We start from the raw sequence: 20,014 nt of genomic DNA on the forward strand, positions 1-20,014 counted from the left end.
ATTTTAAAAAGGGAAAAAAAAGTAAATAAATAAATAAGTTGCTGGCACAGGGATACCTAAGGAGAGACACGTTCTGCACGGTGTAAGTCTTGTTTGTGGTTCTTGTGCTGTACTGATGAAGCCACACACCTTGCATTACCACACGGGTTAGCACAGTATCCGGATCAGTGCAGGCCTTTGGCACCATGTAAACATTAGTTTGTTTAGTTAGCACTCAGATAATCCCACTGCTCTTTGGGACTGGCAAATGGCTGCAGGCTGAGAAGGTTGTCCTGAAACTCTTCTGATACCCTTCTTGCAGTCCCCTCGTCTGTCCTTGGATTCGCCAAAATGAGCAATACGGCACCTGAAAAATTTAAGGAGGGTGATGCATCATCCAGACAGATCAATAGAAAGTTCAAACTTCAAGTGCAAAGATCAAAAATGTTTTCAAATGTATTTCTCTTCAACGCACTAGGAAGAAGGTAGTCTTAAGAGCTGCATCTGCATTGCACACTAGAATAACACCTTTTTAAAAGAATAGCTCAGCCAAAAATAAACCTTTATGGCTTTTTCCTTTTCATGGAGCACAGATGTCTTCTGAAGACATTCAGCAAAACAGTGCATTGTGTGCATTTAAACATGGCGGCTCAAGATGCGTCACACAAGATTTAAAATGAATTAGGGCAACTATAGTTGGTTCTTAAAGGGATAGTTCACTCAAAAATGAAAATGATCCCATAATTTACTCACTCTCAAGCCATCCTAGGTGTATATGGCTTTCTTCTTTCAGCCAGACTGGCTCTTCCAAGCTTTATAATGGGAGTACATAGTGCCTTTGTTTTTGAAGCTCCAAAAAGTGCATCCATCCACCATAAAAGTAATCCAAATGACTCCAGGGGGTTAATAAACGCCTTCTGAAGCTAAGTGATATGTGATTTGAAAGAAAAATATCCATATTTATAACTTTTGAGAATTGAACAATATCTTTTTTCGGTCTGGCTTCCACACAAATCATATCATACGGCTTCAGAAGATTTAGAATACAGAGCAGGAGTCGTACAGCCCACATTTACAAGACGTTTATGGAGCTTTTTTGTTGTATAAATCACCATCCACTTACAGATTCTGCTAAACTTCTTTTGTGTTTCACGGAAGAAAGAAAATCATGCAGGTTTGAAATGACACAGGACGAAATACTGATTTAAAGCTTATTTAAAGGTGAACTATGCAAGATTTTTGCAGTAAAATATCCAAAAACCACTAGGCCAGTGTTATATATTTTGTTCAGTTGAGTACTTAGAATATCCCAAATGTTTCCAACTATTTGTAAATCGTGAGAAATTGCTATTTTAACCAAGGAACCAGGACATGTGAGCTATGCATTTGAGGGAGTCGCCTGTCGATTGCGTCATATCTGCGTTACCCTCGGTTTCCGGTTTTATTTAGCAGAAACGCTTTACTCTCACTGCAGTGTGAACAAGTGTCGTAGCAGCCGCCGAGCGAACGACATAACTTCCTTTTCAATACACTCAGATATATCTAATACGATAAACAGAGTTGCGTAACCTCATACTCATGACTGGAAAAGAGGAAGTGGCGCCGGCGACCGTGTCATAATAAAAGTTCCGTCGGCGACTATGCCATAATAACAGTCCCGCTCTTCAATCGCTCCCGCGGCCTTGCTTAGCTCCACAACACTCTGTCTTGCTCTGCTTCATACTACAGTAATGTTAATAATCGCATCCATGAACATGATTTCTGCCCGAGTCCTATGACTCCTGACTCTTTTCCACCGGCTGTGAGGTGAAGACCATAGATATCCATAATAACGGCTAGATGTCTTGTGCGCGCTGCTGGCCAATGGAGGTCGACGTCCGCACCTGGCGGCCATCTTGTCACAGGCAGCTCGCTCACTCGTAACATTGTTTTCATGGGTTCTTGCACTTTGAAAATAACCATAACTTGCTCAATTTTCTACCGATTTTCAAACTGTTTGGTTTGTTATAAACGTCAGAGATGTAGTTATGACACTGCATACTTATGAAAAAAATATTCATAATTTGTTCAAGCATCCATAATTATAGCCACGTTAATAACGTTTGTAAGAAACCAAATCATTTGTAAATCCGTCAAGATTTCAGTGAGATAAGAGTATTTGTGTTCATGCAGATCATCAGGTACCACAGAGCCCTGCCTGTGACAAGATGGCCGCCGGTGATGACGTTAGAGACCCCGCCGTAAGACATCTAGCCTTTATTATGGATATCTATGGTGAAGACCACATGTCCCAAGATTCTGCGCACAAACGTGGCGTCATCACACTACGCCTTTGTTTTGAACAGGCGACCTCTAGTGGACGGAAAAGTTACATAGTGTAGCTTTCATTCGGAAATAAGCAAACCTGCACACTTTTAGGCCTCTGAGTTTTGCTTCAGGTTCTTCATGGACCTGGCTCAGATGGGAAGACGTTCCTCAGCTGTTCGATTACCTGCTGCAGCTGCAGTACAGTGTCTTGCTCATGATCAAAATCCTCACCTACACAACATTAAACCCTACAATTAAAATCAACTCAACAAAATGCATCAGAAGCGAACATAATCAGCTTTATTCAAATAAGTCTCATCTCTTTGCATCTCATTATGGGCGGATGCTGGCAGGATGACAGTAAATGGCACTGAGCTGCAAGGTTATCCCAGGTCTTACCTGCAGCTTCTGTGTCTGTCATCTCTCTGCTGGGAGGCTCCCCCTGGTGGCCCCCTCCTGACACGGGAGAGGACAGAGAGGAAGGAGCCGAACCATTGGCCTCTGAGTCGTCTTTGGGCTGGTAGACATGACAAAATGATAGAGAACAAGAAAACAATTAAATCATAATTAAAGCAGTTAAGAATATTACTATTATTTTTCAGCAGTAAAAACACTACTATTGAAATGGTTGGGATCGCTACGATTTTTTTTTGATTTAGCAAGGATGCATTGAATCGAAATGACCGTGAATACATTTATAAAAGTACTTAAAGAAAATCTATTCAAAACAAATTCATCTTCTTTGAGTATTATATTCATCAGAGAATCCTGACAAAAAAGTTCTCTGCAAACATATTAAGCAAAACTGTTTTCAACATTGACAATAAGAAGAAATGTTTTTGAGCACAACATATTATTTAAATTGGCATCACAGGAATAAATTCCTTTTTATCTATTATTGATCAAATAAATGCAGCCCTGGTGAGAAAAAGAAATCCTGCAAACCCCCAAACATGTAGCATTAACATCAGAAATATTTGCCATTGTAATTGCGCAACATAAATAGCAGTAAATATGTATTGTATACTGTAAAATAGCACTAGACAGAAGACGGTGGGTTATTTGATGAGAAAAAAAGTGACAAGTTTTCAAATGCTGCCAAAACTCCAAACTTTGGCGTTTATCGACCAGGGATTTGGCTTGTATTCCATATGTTACAAAGGCATTGTATTTTCATGAAGGATGAAACAAACTTATAAGCAACTCAGAGATGGCTCGCCTCTTTTTTCTCCACATTTCACTGGGAGATGAGTTGAACTGAGGCTGTTTGCATGAATACCTCAAATGTATTCCGAGTTAAAATCTTTTATCGTTCTACAGAGATGTCCACAGAGGTAAGACTCAAAATTTCCCAGCGAATTTCTAGGGGTGCTGAACAAAGAGTTCAGATCTCCATAATCCCAACACATTTTTGCTTCCGCGTGACACATCCCTCGCTCGTTTTGATAGGTTAAGTCAATCTCTCTCCCCTCCGTTCCTTCCCTCTATTTCCATCTAATTCCTTTTCACCTATAGCTATAGCCTCAGTGTTTTTGCTCCACTCTCTCTCACCATCCAGCCTGCCAATCATATCTCTACAGCACTACCGCTCTTTTTTCTGCACAACCACCCCTTATCCCATTCACTCAGCACTGCCTGAGCTTTTCTTTTCCCTCCTCGGCCTGCTTTCTGTCTTTCTCTCACTGAAGAAAAGGGATCCTCTTTCTACCCACTCTATTCTGTCCATCTCGTTTCTTAAGCTCTATGTTCGTCAGCTCTAGAAATGACTTACCTTCCACCCACTCCATCCCTGATTCCATCTCCATCAATGGTGTTCTCCCCCATACATAATCTCTCTCTATCTCCTTCCCATCTTTGCAATTTACCAGAAGCAATTTACCAGAAGTTAGTGCATCTTCCTTGCACTCACTCGTCCTCCACCTCTTTTCAGGCCTTAGAAATGGGTACATTTTTTTCTGTCTCCACATCTCTTCTCCTTTCACTTGACAAGTCTTTTCTAGTTCACTGTTTCCTTGTCCTTACACAACCTGCATTAGTAAGCATCTCTTGCCTCGCATTTACCCTTCTACATGCGGTACATCAAGGCAGTCTATAATATGGTCTTATCCTCTGTTCAACTGTCTTCCAACTCTTTTTTTCTGAAATCTTCAAATACATCATCTTCCTCCCCTCTGCCCCTCTTTATCAGAATATTTTGTCAGGCCATCTTTATTTCTCTCACAGTGGCCCGTTTTATAGCTCAAAGCATTCCTTCAAAACCATAAACATTTAACATTAAAGTCTCCAGCACAGAAGGCCCTGATTTACCTGTTCATGTTCCTCCCTGTGCAGCGGTAACATATTCATACAACTCCCAACACACCATTTCTTCATTGTTTTTATCACAATAATCTACCCTGGCTCACATTTCAGTACTCACTGTGGGCATAAGCCTCATTTTCAAGGTACATCTGAACTTACCTGCAGCAGTAGTTCTCTGAGTCTGTGCAGCTGGGACTCTAGTTGCTTGTTGTGGTCTTCCAGAATCTGCATGCGTGTCTCCAGGCGAGTCTTGTGCTGTCGGAGGACTCGAGCCTCGGCTAGGAGCTCTTCGTCTTGCTGACCAGCCGGTGAACCTGGACCCAACTCCAGAAGCTGGGGTGATGCTGCTGCCTCTTCGTGCTTCCACTTCAGCCGCCGATACTCACCCTGCAGCACCCTGCGGGAGACACAACAGCATCATCATTATCATTACGATTGCCTTCTTGACATCATCATCATCATTAAGATCAGTGGTCGGTAGCCTTTTTGTCATGAAGTGCCATTTTTTACGTTTCTGAGTTAATCACTGTGCCATGATGCGTGCTGCAGTAGCGCTGTCATATCTGGTTAACGGGAGCCGTTATAAAGTTTTTAACATTTTAGGAGGAGAAAAATGTTGCTTCAACAACCAGATGCATTTGTCCATGCAGAAAAAATGCCCACTCTTTCGGACACGTGTGCCATAGGTTGCCGACGCCTGAGTTAGATGATCAAAAGCTGTTTTGTCGTAACTTTTTTACTTAAATTTAATTTCATAAAATATTTATTTTTATATATACACACACACACACACACACACACACACACACACATATACATACATACAGCAGATTTTGTGCTCAATAAATGTACAGTATGTACAGTCATGGCCAGAATTATTTGCACCCCTGGTAAATATGATCAAAGATGCCTGTAAAAATAAATCTGCATTGTTTATCCTTTTGATCTTTCATTCAAAAATTTGCAAAATTCTAACCTTTCATTGAAGTAAAAGAATTGAAAGTGGGAGATAAATAACATGAAATAAATGTTTTTCTCGAAAACACGTTGGCCATAATTATTGGCACCCTTTTAATAAATACTCTTTGCAAAGATAACAGCTCTGAGTCTATAATGCCTGATGAGTTTGGAGAACACCTGACAAGAGATCAGAGACTGAGATCTCTCCAGATCCGTCAGATTCCCAGATCCATGTTGGTCCTTCTTCTCTTCAGTTCACCCCACTCATTTTCTATAGGGTTCAGATCAGGAAACTGGGATGGTCATGGCAGAAGCTTCAGTTTGTGCTCAGTGATACATTTTTGTGTTGATTTTGATGTTTGTTTTGGATCGTTGTCCTGATGGAAGATCCAACCATGGCCCATTATAAGATTTCAGGCAGAATTTTTTATCAGCTGGTATTTACTAGAATCCATGATACCATGTACAGTACCTGAACAAGATGTCCAGGACCCCCAGCTAAAAAATAGGCCAAAAATTTCACAGATCCAGCAGTATATTCAACCGTGGACATTGGTACTTTTTATCCCTGTTTACACCAAACCTGGCAAAAAGCTGTATTTTTTTGTTTTTGTTTCATCTGACCATGATCAGACCATTATCGTGTCTGAAAACTGAATATGCTGGAGTTTGTTTTTTGATGAACAAGGAGATTTTTCTTCAAACCCTCCTGAACATGTGGTGATGTAAGTGTTCGATTTTTAAAAAAAGGCTTTCTGACCCCCTAATCTCTGCGATTCTCCATCTGTGATCCTTGGAGAGTCTTTAGCCACTCCAACTCTCCTCCTCACTGTGCATTAGGACGATATAGACACATGTCCTCTTCCAGGAAGATTCGTAACATCTTTAGTTGATTGGAACTTCTTAATTATTGCCCTGATGGTAGAAATGGTTCAATGGTTTCAATGCTTTATCTATTTTCTTACAGCCACTCTCTATTTTGTGAAGCTCAACAATCTTTTGCTGCTCATCAGAACTATATTCTTTGCTTTTACTTGGAATTTGGCCTTTGTGTTTCTTCATATTTATACTCCTGTGAAACAAGAAGTCATAACTAGACAATTTCATGTTCCTAGTAACCCTGGGGTGCTAAAAAGTTTCAATATTAAATGGGAATACACGTCAGAGATATTTTGCACATAAACAATTTTAGGGGTGCCAATAATTGTGTCCAACATGTTTTGAAGAAAAAAATTCCACCCACTCTCAATTCTTTTACTTCAATGAAAGGTTATAATTTTGCGATTTTTTTTAATGAAAGATCAAAAGGATAAACGATGCAGATTTATTTTTACAGTCATCTTTGGTCATATTTACCAGGGGTGCCAATAATTCTGGCCATGACTGTAAATGTAAATCAGAATACAATAATGGCTGCTAAATTCAGCTTTGCCATTACAGGAATAAATTCCATTTTTAAAATGCATTCAATTAGAAAACTGTAATACTATTTCACAATATTACTATTTGTACTGTATTTTTCTTCAAATAAATGCAGCCTTGGTGAAATCTTAAACCAACCCTACACTTTTGAATGATAGTGTAGTATGTATACTGTACATGGTCAATGCAAAATATATATTTTTTATTTGTTTTATGTTATTATTTTCTGTATTGTTGTATATTTGATATGGAAATATTTACTTCTCTATTTGTCTCCATGTGAGTTGGGTTGGATTGGGGTGGGTCAGAGGACAAATATAGGCTTTATATTTTGTTTTGTTTTCTTGTTGAAAAATTTGTGTTATTGTAACCCCTTAAAACGAAATCAAATTGAATGACACACACACACACAAACAGACTTTTTAACAGAGCAGCCATCACTCAGCTCGTTCTATCCTGATAATGACAGCGGGAAGCCCTGATTTATTCAGGAGGTTAAGGTTGCAGATCCCCTGCAGACACTAACAATTAATCTTGGTTTATTGACCTATTACTCACATATAACAAAGCAAGACCCCATGAGAGCATGACTTAAAGGTCAGGATTTACGCCAAAGACAAAACTCATAAATGACTCACAGCTGTAACAATAGCCTCAGGGATGAAACAAAATGGTAGACCTAATAGACTTTTTGTGTTTCTGCAGATGTTTGAACCTGTTGTTTTAAGGTCTAAAGAGCACACCTCTTTCTTTGGATGGAGGTCAAAAGATTTTTGACCTAGAGTAACCATCATAATTGTAATAATGTCCACATTTTCCCATAAACACATTTTATCTCAACCAATTAAAAACTATTAGCTTTATCTTAATCCTCTAAAAAGGTTTTAAATTTAAAGGTCCAACAGGAAGTGCAGTCAATTACAGACAAAAACCAAGAGTCACAAATACAAAGACAAATCATTTTACCCCTCATTATTTATAACTATAAAGGTCAGGGGATAACCCTCAGTGAAAACTTCATATCAATATGCATAAATAGACCACCACAGAACAGTTTTCTCAGTTTCTCTAAAAAAATTGTTTGGTTACTATATAAAAACATTACAATAAAAAAGGCTGGTATGAGGTAGGAGTAACACTCACTTCACACATCTGAACAAAGTAAACTTGTTACATTTATACTCCATTACAAAAATCCCTTTACAGGTACTGTTCTCATAAAAATACAATTACTTTTGTTATATGTAGAACTTTAAACCTACATTTAACACCCAACAAGAAATATTTGAGCAAAATGCGTAGTTTACTCATGCAGCGCTCCGTTTGTTTGATGTGTATGCGCACGCATGCAAATTCATAAGCGAAGGATACAACCATAAAATATAAGTTATGCACTGAGGAAGCACATTTCAAATGCATTAAACAGTACACGCATCTGTCAGAGCATTGGATGGCAAGCCATGTTTAACATTATGCTGATGCATTTGTTTGAAGTGCCTAATATAAAGCATTCTCATGTTTTGGGCAGCATGGATTGAACGGTTTTCCTACAGCAACTCAGACTGTAATGTCACTACTGTAAAGCGACATGACAGGCAAATGTTTTCTGTAGCTTGCAGATGCGATTAATCGTCAATTATTTTCATTATTGATTATTATCGATTTAGTCAATTCATTGTTGAAGAACATTCATCAACGCATGCATCAGATCTGGTAAACGGAAGCTCAAGAATGCTTGCTTGACATGTAAGAGCCAATTAGGGTTAATTCTCGTGTGTTACGCAGCATATTTGACTTCCACAAGAACCAATAAGGTTTGTTCTCGAGCGGCAAGCAAGTCCGGTTGAGCTTCTGTGTGTGTTCACTGATCAAGGTGTATATGTGAATAAAATCAAAATTCAATCTGTACATCATATTAAGCGATCCAGTCTCTTCAGAAAATGTGGACTAAACCGCTCAATTCATATGGATTCGTTTTACAATCTTTTTATGAACTTTTTAAAGCATCAGTGGTAGTAGACTAGCATGGAGGGACAGAAAGCTCTCAGATTTCATCAAAAAAGATCTTAATTTTTGTGTTCCGAAGATGGAAGTCTTATGGGTTTGGAATGACATGAGGGTGAGTAAATAATGACAGAATTTTCAGTAAAAGTGCATAAAATATTTAGAATTGTTTTATTATATAATTATAGATTTAGATTAATAAATATAGATTAATGTAATATATTATTTAGGTTTTTATAACTTTAATGTGTTTATTTTTATTTGATAAAGGTTTTATTTGTAGTTTTTTTTATTTCATATTATATTTATTACATATAGTTTCTATATGTGATATAGAGTTTTGTTGTCTGGTGGACGAAAAAACAAGCAAATCTCAGACTTACATTGAACTAACAAGCTAAAAATTATGATCTGTGTGGATGTTTTGCTTGGTTACATGCCATTCACAGTTTCTTCAAAAAATGAAAAGTTGTAGTTATTTTTGGAATTCCGATTAGTGCTGCACAAGCTGCACAAGTGTGAACATTTGAATGTGCCCCTGGCTGTGTCCTCACCTGTTCTCGTTCTCCAGGCGGTGGAGGGTGTGCTGCAGCTCTTCTCTGTCCTGGCAGTCCAGGTGGGCCAGCAGGTGGCAGTGGGGGGAGTCCTGCTCGAGGGCGGGGCTGGAGTGACGTAGGAGGTACTGATCTTCATCCCTGAGTCCCCCCACACAGGAGACAGCGCACACTGAACACATTAGCGGTGCCACGCAGCAGCAGACAGACACACACACACACACACGCAGTGCCAAGCGTGCACACAAAGCAGCAGGTACATAAGCCAAATGCACACAATGCAGCAGTGGCATATCAATACAGCACACATGTACGCATATTCTGCGGATGGCGTATTTAGAGTGTAGACAAACAGAGCAATGCAAGCCAACATCCATAAAACAAATAGCAGTGTAGATGCCGAACAATAGGCAATCACACACACACTCTTGGTAAGCAAAGCACTCTCCATGGTATCGAATACAAAAAAAAGATAAAGAGGCACAGCCAATATACAGGCATACAGCACGAGTAAAGAAGAATTACCAATACACACAGGAAGCAGTGGAATAATCTTGGCCTCAAATTAGTCACATCAATAATACAAAAAAATATTTAATGCACTCTGCTGTAATTATACAGGTGCCATTACATGGGCCATCATCAGTAAACCAAGGCCATTTATAGAGCACTGGATGAGAGAGATTTGATAAAAGCCACTGAAATGGCACATATGCCCTGTCAACTCTCTGCCTTTGAAGGAACAGTTTTACTAAAAATACAATTTGAATATTCACTACTCTTATCGTTCCAAAACAGTAATTTTTTTTTTTCCGGCCCCACTTTATATTAGGTGGCCTTAACTACTATGTACTTACCTAAAAAAATAAGTCCAATGTACTTACTGTGTTCAAATTGTATTGCAAAACCCCATTGCTGATATTGAGGTGGGATACGGGTAGGGTTAGGGACAGGTGTGGTGTTAAGGGGAAGTTTAAGGGTAGGGTCAGGTGTAAGGGAAGTGTCAACTGTGTAATTACAAATGTAACTACAGAAATTAATTACAGATGTAATTACATGCAGGTATTTTTTAAATGTAAGTACAATGTAAAAACATGTATGTACAAAATAAGTGCATTGTATCAAATGATTAATTAAAATGTTAGTACATAGTAGTTAAGGCCACCTAATATAAAGTGGGTCTTTTTTCCTCCTGTGAAACACAAACGATGAAATCCTGATGATTGTTTAGTATGCTCTTAACAGTGAAATGTGGGACAAGATATTTCAAGCTTTTTCACACGAAAACCAGAATAAAAATGGCCAATTAATTTTAAGTAACTTATTATGTTTATTTTTCATTTATAAAGACTTTATGGTAACTTGTGCTTTAATTTATTTATGTGTATCATTTATACAATCTCATTGTGCACTACTGTTTATTCCAGGTCTTTTGAAGTAATGCAATAGCAATAGCTAATTCTCTTGGCTCGTGAGTTTGAATGTGAATTGTTCTTTTTAGTTGGTTCGTTTCACTGAATAAGTTGATCCAGTTCACAAAATGGTCTAAATCAGGGCTTTCACTATGAGGTTAAGTTTCCACCTGAGCAGCATAAAACTTATCCAGTGTTCTGTTCTGTGTGTGTCAATCCAGTCACTGACATTGTTTATGCTTCTCTGAAATCTGAGAACTGCATTCTCTGCACTGTGTGAACCAGACTGGACTACTAGATACAGTGGGGAAAACAAGTATTTGATACACTGTCGATTTTGCAGGTTTTCCCACTTACAAAGCATGTAGAAGTCTTTTTTTGTGAGAGAAAATTTTTTGTGAGAGACGGAATCTAAAACAAAAATCCAGAAAATCACATTGTATGATTTTTAAATAATGAATTAGCATTTTATTGCATGACATAAGTATTTGATAACCTACCAACCAGTAAGAATTCCGGCTCTCACAGACCTGTTAGTTTTTCTTTAAGAAGCCCTCCTGTTCTCCACTCATTACCTGTATTAACTGCACCTGTTTGAACTCGTTACCTGTATAAAAGACACCTGTCCACACACTCAATCAAACAGACTCCAACCTCTCCACAATGGCCAAGACCAGAGAGCTGTGTAAGGACATCAGGGATTGTGTGAGAAGGCAACAACTGTTGGCGCAATTATTAGAAAATGGAAGATGTTCAAGATGACGGTCAATCTCCCTTGGTCTGGGGCACCATCCAAGATCTCACCTCGTGGGGCATCAATGATCATGAGGAAGGTGAGGGATCAGCCCAGAACTACACGACAGGACCTGGTCAATGACCTGAAGAGAGCTGGGACCACAGTCTCAAAGAAAACCATTAGTAACACACTACGCCGTCATGGAGTAAAATCCTGCAACGGCTGCAAGGTCCGCCTGCTCAAGCCATCGCATGTCCAGGCCCGTCTGAAGTTTGCCAATGACCATCTGGATGAACCAGAGGAGGAATGGGAGAAGGTCATGTGGTCTGATGAGACAAAAATAGAGCTTTTTGGTCTAAACTCCGCTCGCCGAGTTTGGAAGAAGAAGAAGGATGAGTACAACCCCAAGAACACCATCTCAACCTTGAAGCATGGAGGTGGAAACATCATTCTTTGGAGATGCTTTTCTGCAAAGCGGACTTGACGACTGCACTGTATTGAGGGGAGGATGGATGGGGCCATGCATCGCGAGATCTTGGCCAACAACCTCCTCCTAAAAATTACAGACGTCTACATGCTTTTTAAGTGGGCAAACCTGCAAAATCGGCAGTGTATCAAATACTTGTTCTCCCCACTGTATATCACGCCATACAACACGAAAGCACCACTCTGCGCTGCACACGTGTGTCTCATGTGTGTGGCTTGTTTTCAATTTTTTTTTTGGTATCTTACAGAGACAAAGATGTAAGCTGTGTCTGTCATGTGAAGGTTTTAGATTCAGTCTGTGTCTTCCATCTGAGCTGCATATTGTGTGGTCGGTGCATGACTCAAATTCTTCGCTCTCAACTATATAAAAAAATGTTGTCTGTATAAGCATAAAAGCTGCAGTCGGTTAATTAAGGTTTGAATGATGAACTTGACAATGATAATTTCTAGCTTTATGGATGCCTTTGATATTTATTTTAAATCACTGTCATGGTTGGTTACAGGTGATATTCAAGGCAAGCGTGATAATAGAATACAGACTCGTGATTTAGTTGTTTGTTCATACAGAAAATAGGGCTATTTGAGCCGCTACTGTAAAATGCTGTGTGAACAGAACATTTTGAGAATCAGATATGCAAATAAGTGTGGTTGTCATTTCCAAATATTTGTGAGTGTATTCATAAAAACAAGTGGTTTGCTTTTGATTGGTGTTGCGTACAGCACTACATACGCAAATTGAATTTGGAACAACTTAAAATATTTTCGTAAATTGACTTTTCATTAACTTCGGTAGACTGTGCAACTAAGGAATTGTAACTTTGCATTTTCTGCAGTAAACTGAATTCTGATGTGCCTAAGTTTTTAATGGCCAAATGCAGGTGAAGGGTGAGAAACCTGCCACATGATTTTTGTCGAAGAGCCCAGTGTGGCTCATGAGCCATAGGTTTCTGACCACTGGTCTAAATTATTCAGGATTGTACTTGTTCTCAAGTCCAACAAACTGACCCAATGATCTGTTCACAATTAACAGTTGTGATGAAGATTATCAGAGAATGACGACTCAAATTCCTCACACAAGTTTACTGTATAGCTTCAGACTTGGAATCCAGGGCACAAGTTACGTGGTAGGGGTTGCACAGACTAGTCGACTAATCGACTTTAAATGTTCTACCATGATGCTTTTCAGCTTGATGTCAACTCGCTGGTCATAGGCCTATAGAGGGCTGAGAATAAGAAATCTTTGAAGTCCACTTTTACACTCTGCTTCCAAACTAAAATGACTAAAATTAAAACTAAAATTGTTAAAATGACAAATAAATGCATACTCCGAGCGCTCCACAAGACATGTTTGATTATACCATCTGGATGCTATTGATAGGGTGAATTCACATTTTAAATAGCTTATTATACACATAAGTTAACCGCCGTTCTAAACGAATGCGTGCTGCCTTGTAACACACACACTTACATAGACAGTAGCGTGCAGATTGCACACACACAGAATCATTCAGTAGCGCATAAATTGGACCCACTTTATATTAGGTGGCCTTAACTACTATGTACTAACATTTTAATTTAATCATTTGATACAATGCACTTATTGTGTACATACATGTCTTTACATTGTACTTACATTTAAAAAAATACCTGCATGTAATTACATCTGTAATTAATTTCAGTAGTTACATTTGTAATTACACAGTTGACACTTCCCTTACACCTAACCCTACCCTTAAACTTACCCATACCACCACACCTGTCCCTAACCCTACCCGTATCCCACCTCAATATCAGCAAAGGTGTTTTGCAATACAATTTGAACACAGTAAGTACATTGTACTTATTTTTTGATGTAAGTACATAATACTTAAGGCCACCTAATATAAAGTGGGGCCCAGAAATGTATTGTCAACAATGTTCTGTGCAATAAAATAATGTAGAAATATATGCTAGAACTTTGAACTTTTCAGTTTCTTAAGTAACTAAAACCCACAGCTTTACTATTAGTAGAGATACGCTGCCAGGTAGAATTAATTCACATGCAATCACTCTCTCACTAATGCATTCATAAAAATGTAATCTTTACTGTGCTACTTTATCTGTATCTGATTTAGAACAAGCAGAAATCAGTGAGAAATACAACGACTCAAAGGCAAACGAACTGATAAAAATAAGCTGTTATAGAAGCAATAGCCTTGTGGGCAGCACAGTGTGTTATATTCCAGAGCTGTGCACAAGACAACCCGCTTTTGAGTCTCGACTCAAGGTTCAGGCTTATTTGCTCATTAATGACGTCATCAGCGACTACATAAATGTCGCTTTTATGATGGTTGAATGGACCTTTGCATGCCTTTTAAAGCTGGATAACTTATTGTAATTACATTGAAAAGAGTGATTCTTTTGTGTTTCATGGAAAAAAGAAAGGCATAAAGCACAGGAATACACGAGGACAAGTTCATTTTTGAGTGAACTATTCTTTTTAAATGTCCTTTTCTTCTCTCACTCATGCACACACACACACCCACACAGTCATTTCCAGCACAAAGTATGCGCTGCCATGACTCTGGGCTGTGATGATCTGACCTCTTTTATTAGTTTTGATTTTGTGAGCTCTCACCTTATTTCACCTATTTATGCCCATAATTCAGTGGCTTTCGCTTGTCCGCTGGCCAGCAGCTCTTAACATCTTGTTTGGTGGCATTTCAATAGCCCAACCTCTTTCTCTCTCTCTCTCTCTCTCTCTCTCTCTCTCTCTCTCTCTCTCTCTCTCTCTCTCTCTCTCTCTCTCTCTCTCTCTCTCTCTCTCTCTCTCTCTCTCTCATTCCCCCTCTCCCCCCTGTCAGCATCCAAGCCTGCTCTATTCATCCCTACTGTTCTGCTCCTTAATCACACCGACTTAATACGATGGAGGGTGAACGTTGCACATTGCCATGGGTCGTTTTCATTATCTTTTTTAATTAATGTGACTGCACAGCCACACCAAACATGAAGGCATGCATGCATGCCCATGTGCACATCCACACGCCCATGCATGAGGACTTAGCAGCTGTGACAGATTCGAGTGTGTGTGGGAGGTGGTGTACTCACAAACTTTCATCCGGAGAGAGACTGTCGGTGAAAAAGGAACAGTTCTGGTTCTCCATTTCTGCCAACCTGAAAAAAAAAAGCAAGCAAAATGAAAATGTCATTTTATGGAGCACGGGTCACAACATACAAAAAGGCGTACAAAGGCAAAGCCACTTTGCACTGATATTTGTTTGCTGCGGCAAGGACTGTGGCTTCAAACACAAGAGGCACACGGTTGGCGGAGGAGCAGATGAAAACAGCTGTGACTCATCGAGACATCTCAGCGACACCTTAGAGCAGTTTCTCCAACCAAAAAATCACATGCTGTGATCCAGACTTTTTAGATACCATGTACGACTAACCTGGGTAGCAAATTATCATGTAACCGCTAAAAATTGTGCCTCCCGTCTTCACCCTCTGCCTTGACAAAGCCAGGGGAGAATCTGTTCCCCTTTCACTTAATTTGTCACATGAATTTGTATGACATAAACGCCTCTCCTGGGTATTTTCACCCAAACCCTTGCAAGTTTTCATGCAAGACTGTGGTCATATTGAAAATAGGCAATTAGAGGGCCTACTTAAATTGAGAAAGAATTAAATCTCCAAAACTGTTTGTCAAGCTTACATTTCAACAACATACACTACTCATAAAAAGTTTAAGGTCGGTCGGTAAGAAGTTTTTGTAAGCTCACCAAGGGTATTTGATCACAACATACAGTAACAGGAATTATGAAATGTTATTACAATTTAAAATAACCGATCAAAATCAAAAAAATATGATGACATTGGTATCATAGATTACGATATATAGCTAGCCTGACGTTGTCATACTCAGATTCTAGTCAGAATATGAGTCTGATACTGCTCCATTGGGCTGTGATTATGAGGTGTGTTTCAACCGAATCAGGAAAGAAAATGCCTCTGCACTCAATTGGATAGACCTACAACCAATCAGAGCAACGGAGCGACGCATACTTGTCAACAGAACTCAACTGCACTCACACTGGAAGAAGTAGAAGAAGAAGATGAGTGTAAACGATCTTTGCCGGTGTTATAAAAAAGAATTTAAGGATACACAAAGTACTTACCAACACGATCATCATTTTTGAGAGAAATAGTAAAGGTGAATGCATATATACGAACAAGTTTAGGATTAGAACGAATTCAACCCAAGCGCTCTTTGGTGACGTGCATGATTACGTTACTGTTGATCATCTGTCTATCATAATATAAAGCCCGCCCTGACAATTTGATTGGTCCGAATAGCTCTGGTTCGAGCATAGTTGCTCCACAACGGATCAAGTCCAGACCGAACTTACCCGACCTCAAATGTTGTGGGCGGGGCTAAGTTCGGCTGGCATCCAGGGTAATATAGCATCTCTCAAATGCATGATTGCACAACTCTAATAACACAAATCGCCCAACTCTAATTTGCTAGATATATAGATCTTATATACTGTATGTAAAGCTTGTGAAAAATAACTTCTGTAAAGCTGCTTTGAAACAAATGTGTATTGTGAAATGCACAATAAAAATAAATCTAATAGAAATAAAGATAAATTATGTTTATTTAGCTCAATCATAAAAAAGACTAAAATAAACTATTTAGGCTGGTCCAGCTTATCAAGTCACGTATATTTGTGTAGCACTTTTCGTTTAAAAGCAGTTTTACAATTTACAAATTCTTTCAAATTTGACTTTTTAGTTTGGCTTGTGTCTCATTTGATTTCATATAGAGTACGGAGTTTAGCCCTTAAATGCATTCATGTTTTGCTAATAATAATTATTACATATTCGGGTCTTTAGCGACCCGGATCTATATCTAACACAAATGGATCTCTAACTGTCACGATAATATAAAAGCCTCCTGATATTACAGGAACAATAACAGAAGAATAAAATAAAGCATATTGTGTTAGCTTTTGTAGCTTGGAAGAGTTCAGTTTGGGCAGATGTTTTTATTTTGATCAACTGACAGCTTGTGAAAAATAACAGTGACAGTAACACTAATATTTGATTGCATTCAGTACTTGCGCTGCAGTAAATCGCTGAGTCATTTCAAGTTTTGCTGATGCTACTTCCTATTATTTTGCTTACTGCCTGTGGTAACTATGAGTGAAACACTTCATCATTGTGTATCACATTGCCACCTTGTGAAATAAATGTGAATTGCACATCAAAGATTCGATTATTGTTGTGCATAAAAGAAATCTACTTGCACTGTTACACACCTCAGGTCATTAGCAACCCTATAACATTTTTCACAAAAGGTAAATGGGAAAACAAGCATTCTTTTATAGTTGTATTAATTATAATGAATTTATTAAGGAATACTAAGAAGGTTGATGTCTAACTTTAAAAAAATGAATGAGGAGGAGGGTAGTGAATGACGTCCCAGGTCACTAAAGACCAGAGGTATGCATTTAAGGGTTAATGACCTATACTGAAGCCAACAAAAAGGGGGTGATCAAAATGTTTTGGCTTCAATTTTTAGGACATCTGCGACACACTTGATGATAACACTCACTATTGTGGCAACTTTGAAAATGCAACAAATTGTGCTCCGACCCACATCAGAATCCAACAATGTATGAAAATGAGCTTGCATGGCTGGAAAGTTAACCCTGTGCCTCCAGCAAACTTCTGTGTCATCCCGAACAGACAAGATTAGCCCAGCACAACAGAGGTATTTTCAACACAACAGGGAGTTGACAATGGTCCCTGTGCTTACCATTAGCAACGCAGGGGTGAAAATGTGCTTTTAGCAATGCACTGCACTTTCCCTGCCTTAGCTTACCCTAGGTGAGAGGCTGGGGAGATTTCACTGCCTTACCAGGACAGCCTGTGAATTAGCAACAGTATAAGAGCCTCTATCGAGACCGTAATGAGGAGTGCTAAGTGCATTCATGTCATGTTGCTAGGAAAGCTGCCAGAGAAGGGTCTAAATTCAACTTCAGAATACAGCACACTACAGAACCCACATGCAGGATGGGGCTGCCTCAGAGAATAGCAGAAAGTCGATACACATTCACCCACCAGGTGTCCTTCAGCCAATGACGTGGTACTGGCTGTCCTGGTTAACCCCTACGTCTGGCTGTGACAACATTGAATAATAATGAATCCATTATTGAATCCACAGAAGAATTCAGTTCAGCATCAGTTCAGATCCAATCAAAAGTGTCAGTAGATGATGCAACAGATGCGCACAGGGTGCAAGGTCAAATGGATTTCATGGTTATACATGTATGTCTTTGTAGTTGTTTAAATGGGTATTTCTCTGTGTGTGGTTAGTGTTGTCTCTTGTTAAAGGGAAAAAGAGAGGTCACATACACAGATCAGCGAGTACATGACAAACAATTTACTCCTTTGAGAAGCACTGTCTTGAAATGGACATTGTGTGTTAAGATTCAGAATAATGGCTAATTTTTTCTGATATGCTGTCAGCTTTTCAGATGAAAGGCCATCACTACAGACCACTTACTCTGTTATATGAAGACTCATGAAGACTCTGTCTAAATCCGCCCCTGTACAGCGAGTCTAGGACATCAAATGCCAGTGGATTTAGTCTCCCACCCCCTCGATCTTGAGGTCCTCCAGTCATTACTCTTGATTAGACTATAAACGCACATACAATCTCTGTTCTCCTGGCTATAATGTTCTCCCTCTGCGCTCTTACTGCAGATAACACATCTAAAACATCTGACAAGAATTACATTTTCTATTTGAGTTCAAAGCAAGTCGTGTCAATGTTGGAAATAAATAATGTGCCACCTCATTTAGCACATGCTCTCTATTGCTCATATTTTGTGAAGGACCGAACTATCTGATAAAAGTAAATGAAACTGATTTTCCAATAGGCTGCAAAAGAGATGTGGACTTTTCATTCTTTATAGAAGCATCTGTACAGCTGCTTGTCTTTTCTTATTTAGCCAACACTTAGATCAAGCTGTTATGTTTAAGAATGCACAAAAGTAAGGATTTGAATAGAAGGCTCGAGAGTTTTCTGAAAGCACATCAAGATCAAAGAATCAAACGTGAACATACAAAGACAGTGTGAGGAATTTAATTACAAAGAATGACACCTGTCAAATAATGTCGTTTATCACCATGTTTTGTTATTTGTCAACCATGTTTTAGCAGCCAAATTCAATAACGAAATAATGCAAACTAGAAAACGCCGCAAACGTGACCATTTGCAATTTGATCACAATTTGTGACTAAGTAAATGTATAAATATAGGTGTAAGGAAAAATATACACTGTAGTGAAGTAATAATACCGGACAAGCCCCCAGATATTAAATATAGGTGCCAGGAAGAACCAAAAAGGGGTTTTCACAGCAATGCCATAGAAGAACCATTTTTGGTTCCCTGAAGAATCGTTTTTTGAAAGGTTCTTTAAAGAAGCTTTCCCTTGCACAAAAGGTTCTTTGGATATTAAAGGTTCTTCATGGAATATATTATATATACAGGTGCTGGTCATATAATTAAAATATCATCAAAAAGTTTTATTTATATAAGTTTATTTATTTCACTAATTCCATTCAAAAAGTGAAACTTGTATATTATATTCATTCATTACACACAGACTGATATATTTCAAATTTTTATTTCTTTTAATTTTGATGATTATAATCTTGGCCAACTGAAAAGTATGAACATGAAAAGTATTAGCATGTGCAGCACTCAATACTTAGTTGGGGCTCCTTTTGCCTGAATTACTGCAGCAATGCGGCGTGGCATGGCACCGCTCAGGTGTTATGAGAGCTCAGGTTGCTCTGATAGTGGC

The 20,014-nt window shown here is 38.8% G+C and overlaps 1 protein-coding gene across 1 annotated transcript in view; it reads right to left on the minus strand.

The window, feature by feature from the left end:
* Positions 1-2,395: 2,395 nt before the first annotated feature.
* The window catches only part of drp2 (dystrophin related protein 2), a 101,329-nt gene continuing 83,710 nt past the window's right edge, over positions 2,396-20,014 (minus strand). Inside the window, exons 18-22 of the mRNA XM_079838840.1 lie at positions 15,249-15,314; positions 9,528-9,668; positions 4,747-4,984; positions 2,686-2,803; positions 2,396-2,517 (exon numbers count right to left, since the gene is read on the minus strand). Of these exons, the coding sequence (XP_079694966.1) occupies positions 2,423-2,517; positions 2,686-2,803; positions 4,747-4,984; positions 9,528-9,668; positions 15,249-15,314 (658 nt within the window). The 3' untranslated portion in view covers positions 2,396-2,422. The remainder of the gene's footprint in view (positions 2,518-2,685; positions 2,804-4,746; positions 4,985-9,527; positions 9,669-15,248; positions 15,315-20,014) is intronic.

Source organism: Gobio gobio, assembly GCF_949357685.1.
Source record: "Gobio gobio genome assembly, chromosome: 16".
Taxonomy (NCBI): Eukaryota; Metazoa; Chordata; class Actinopteri; order Cypriniformes; family Gobionidae; genus Gobio; species Gobio gobio.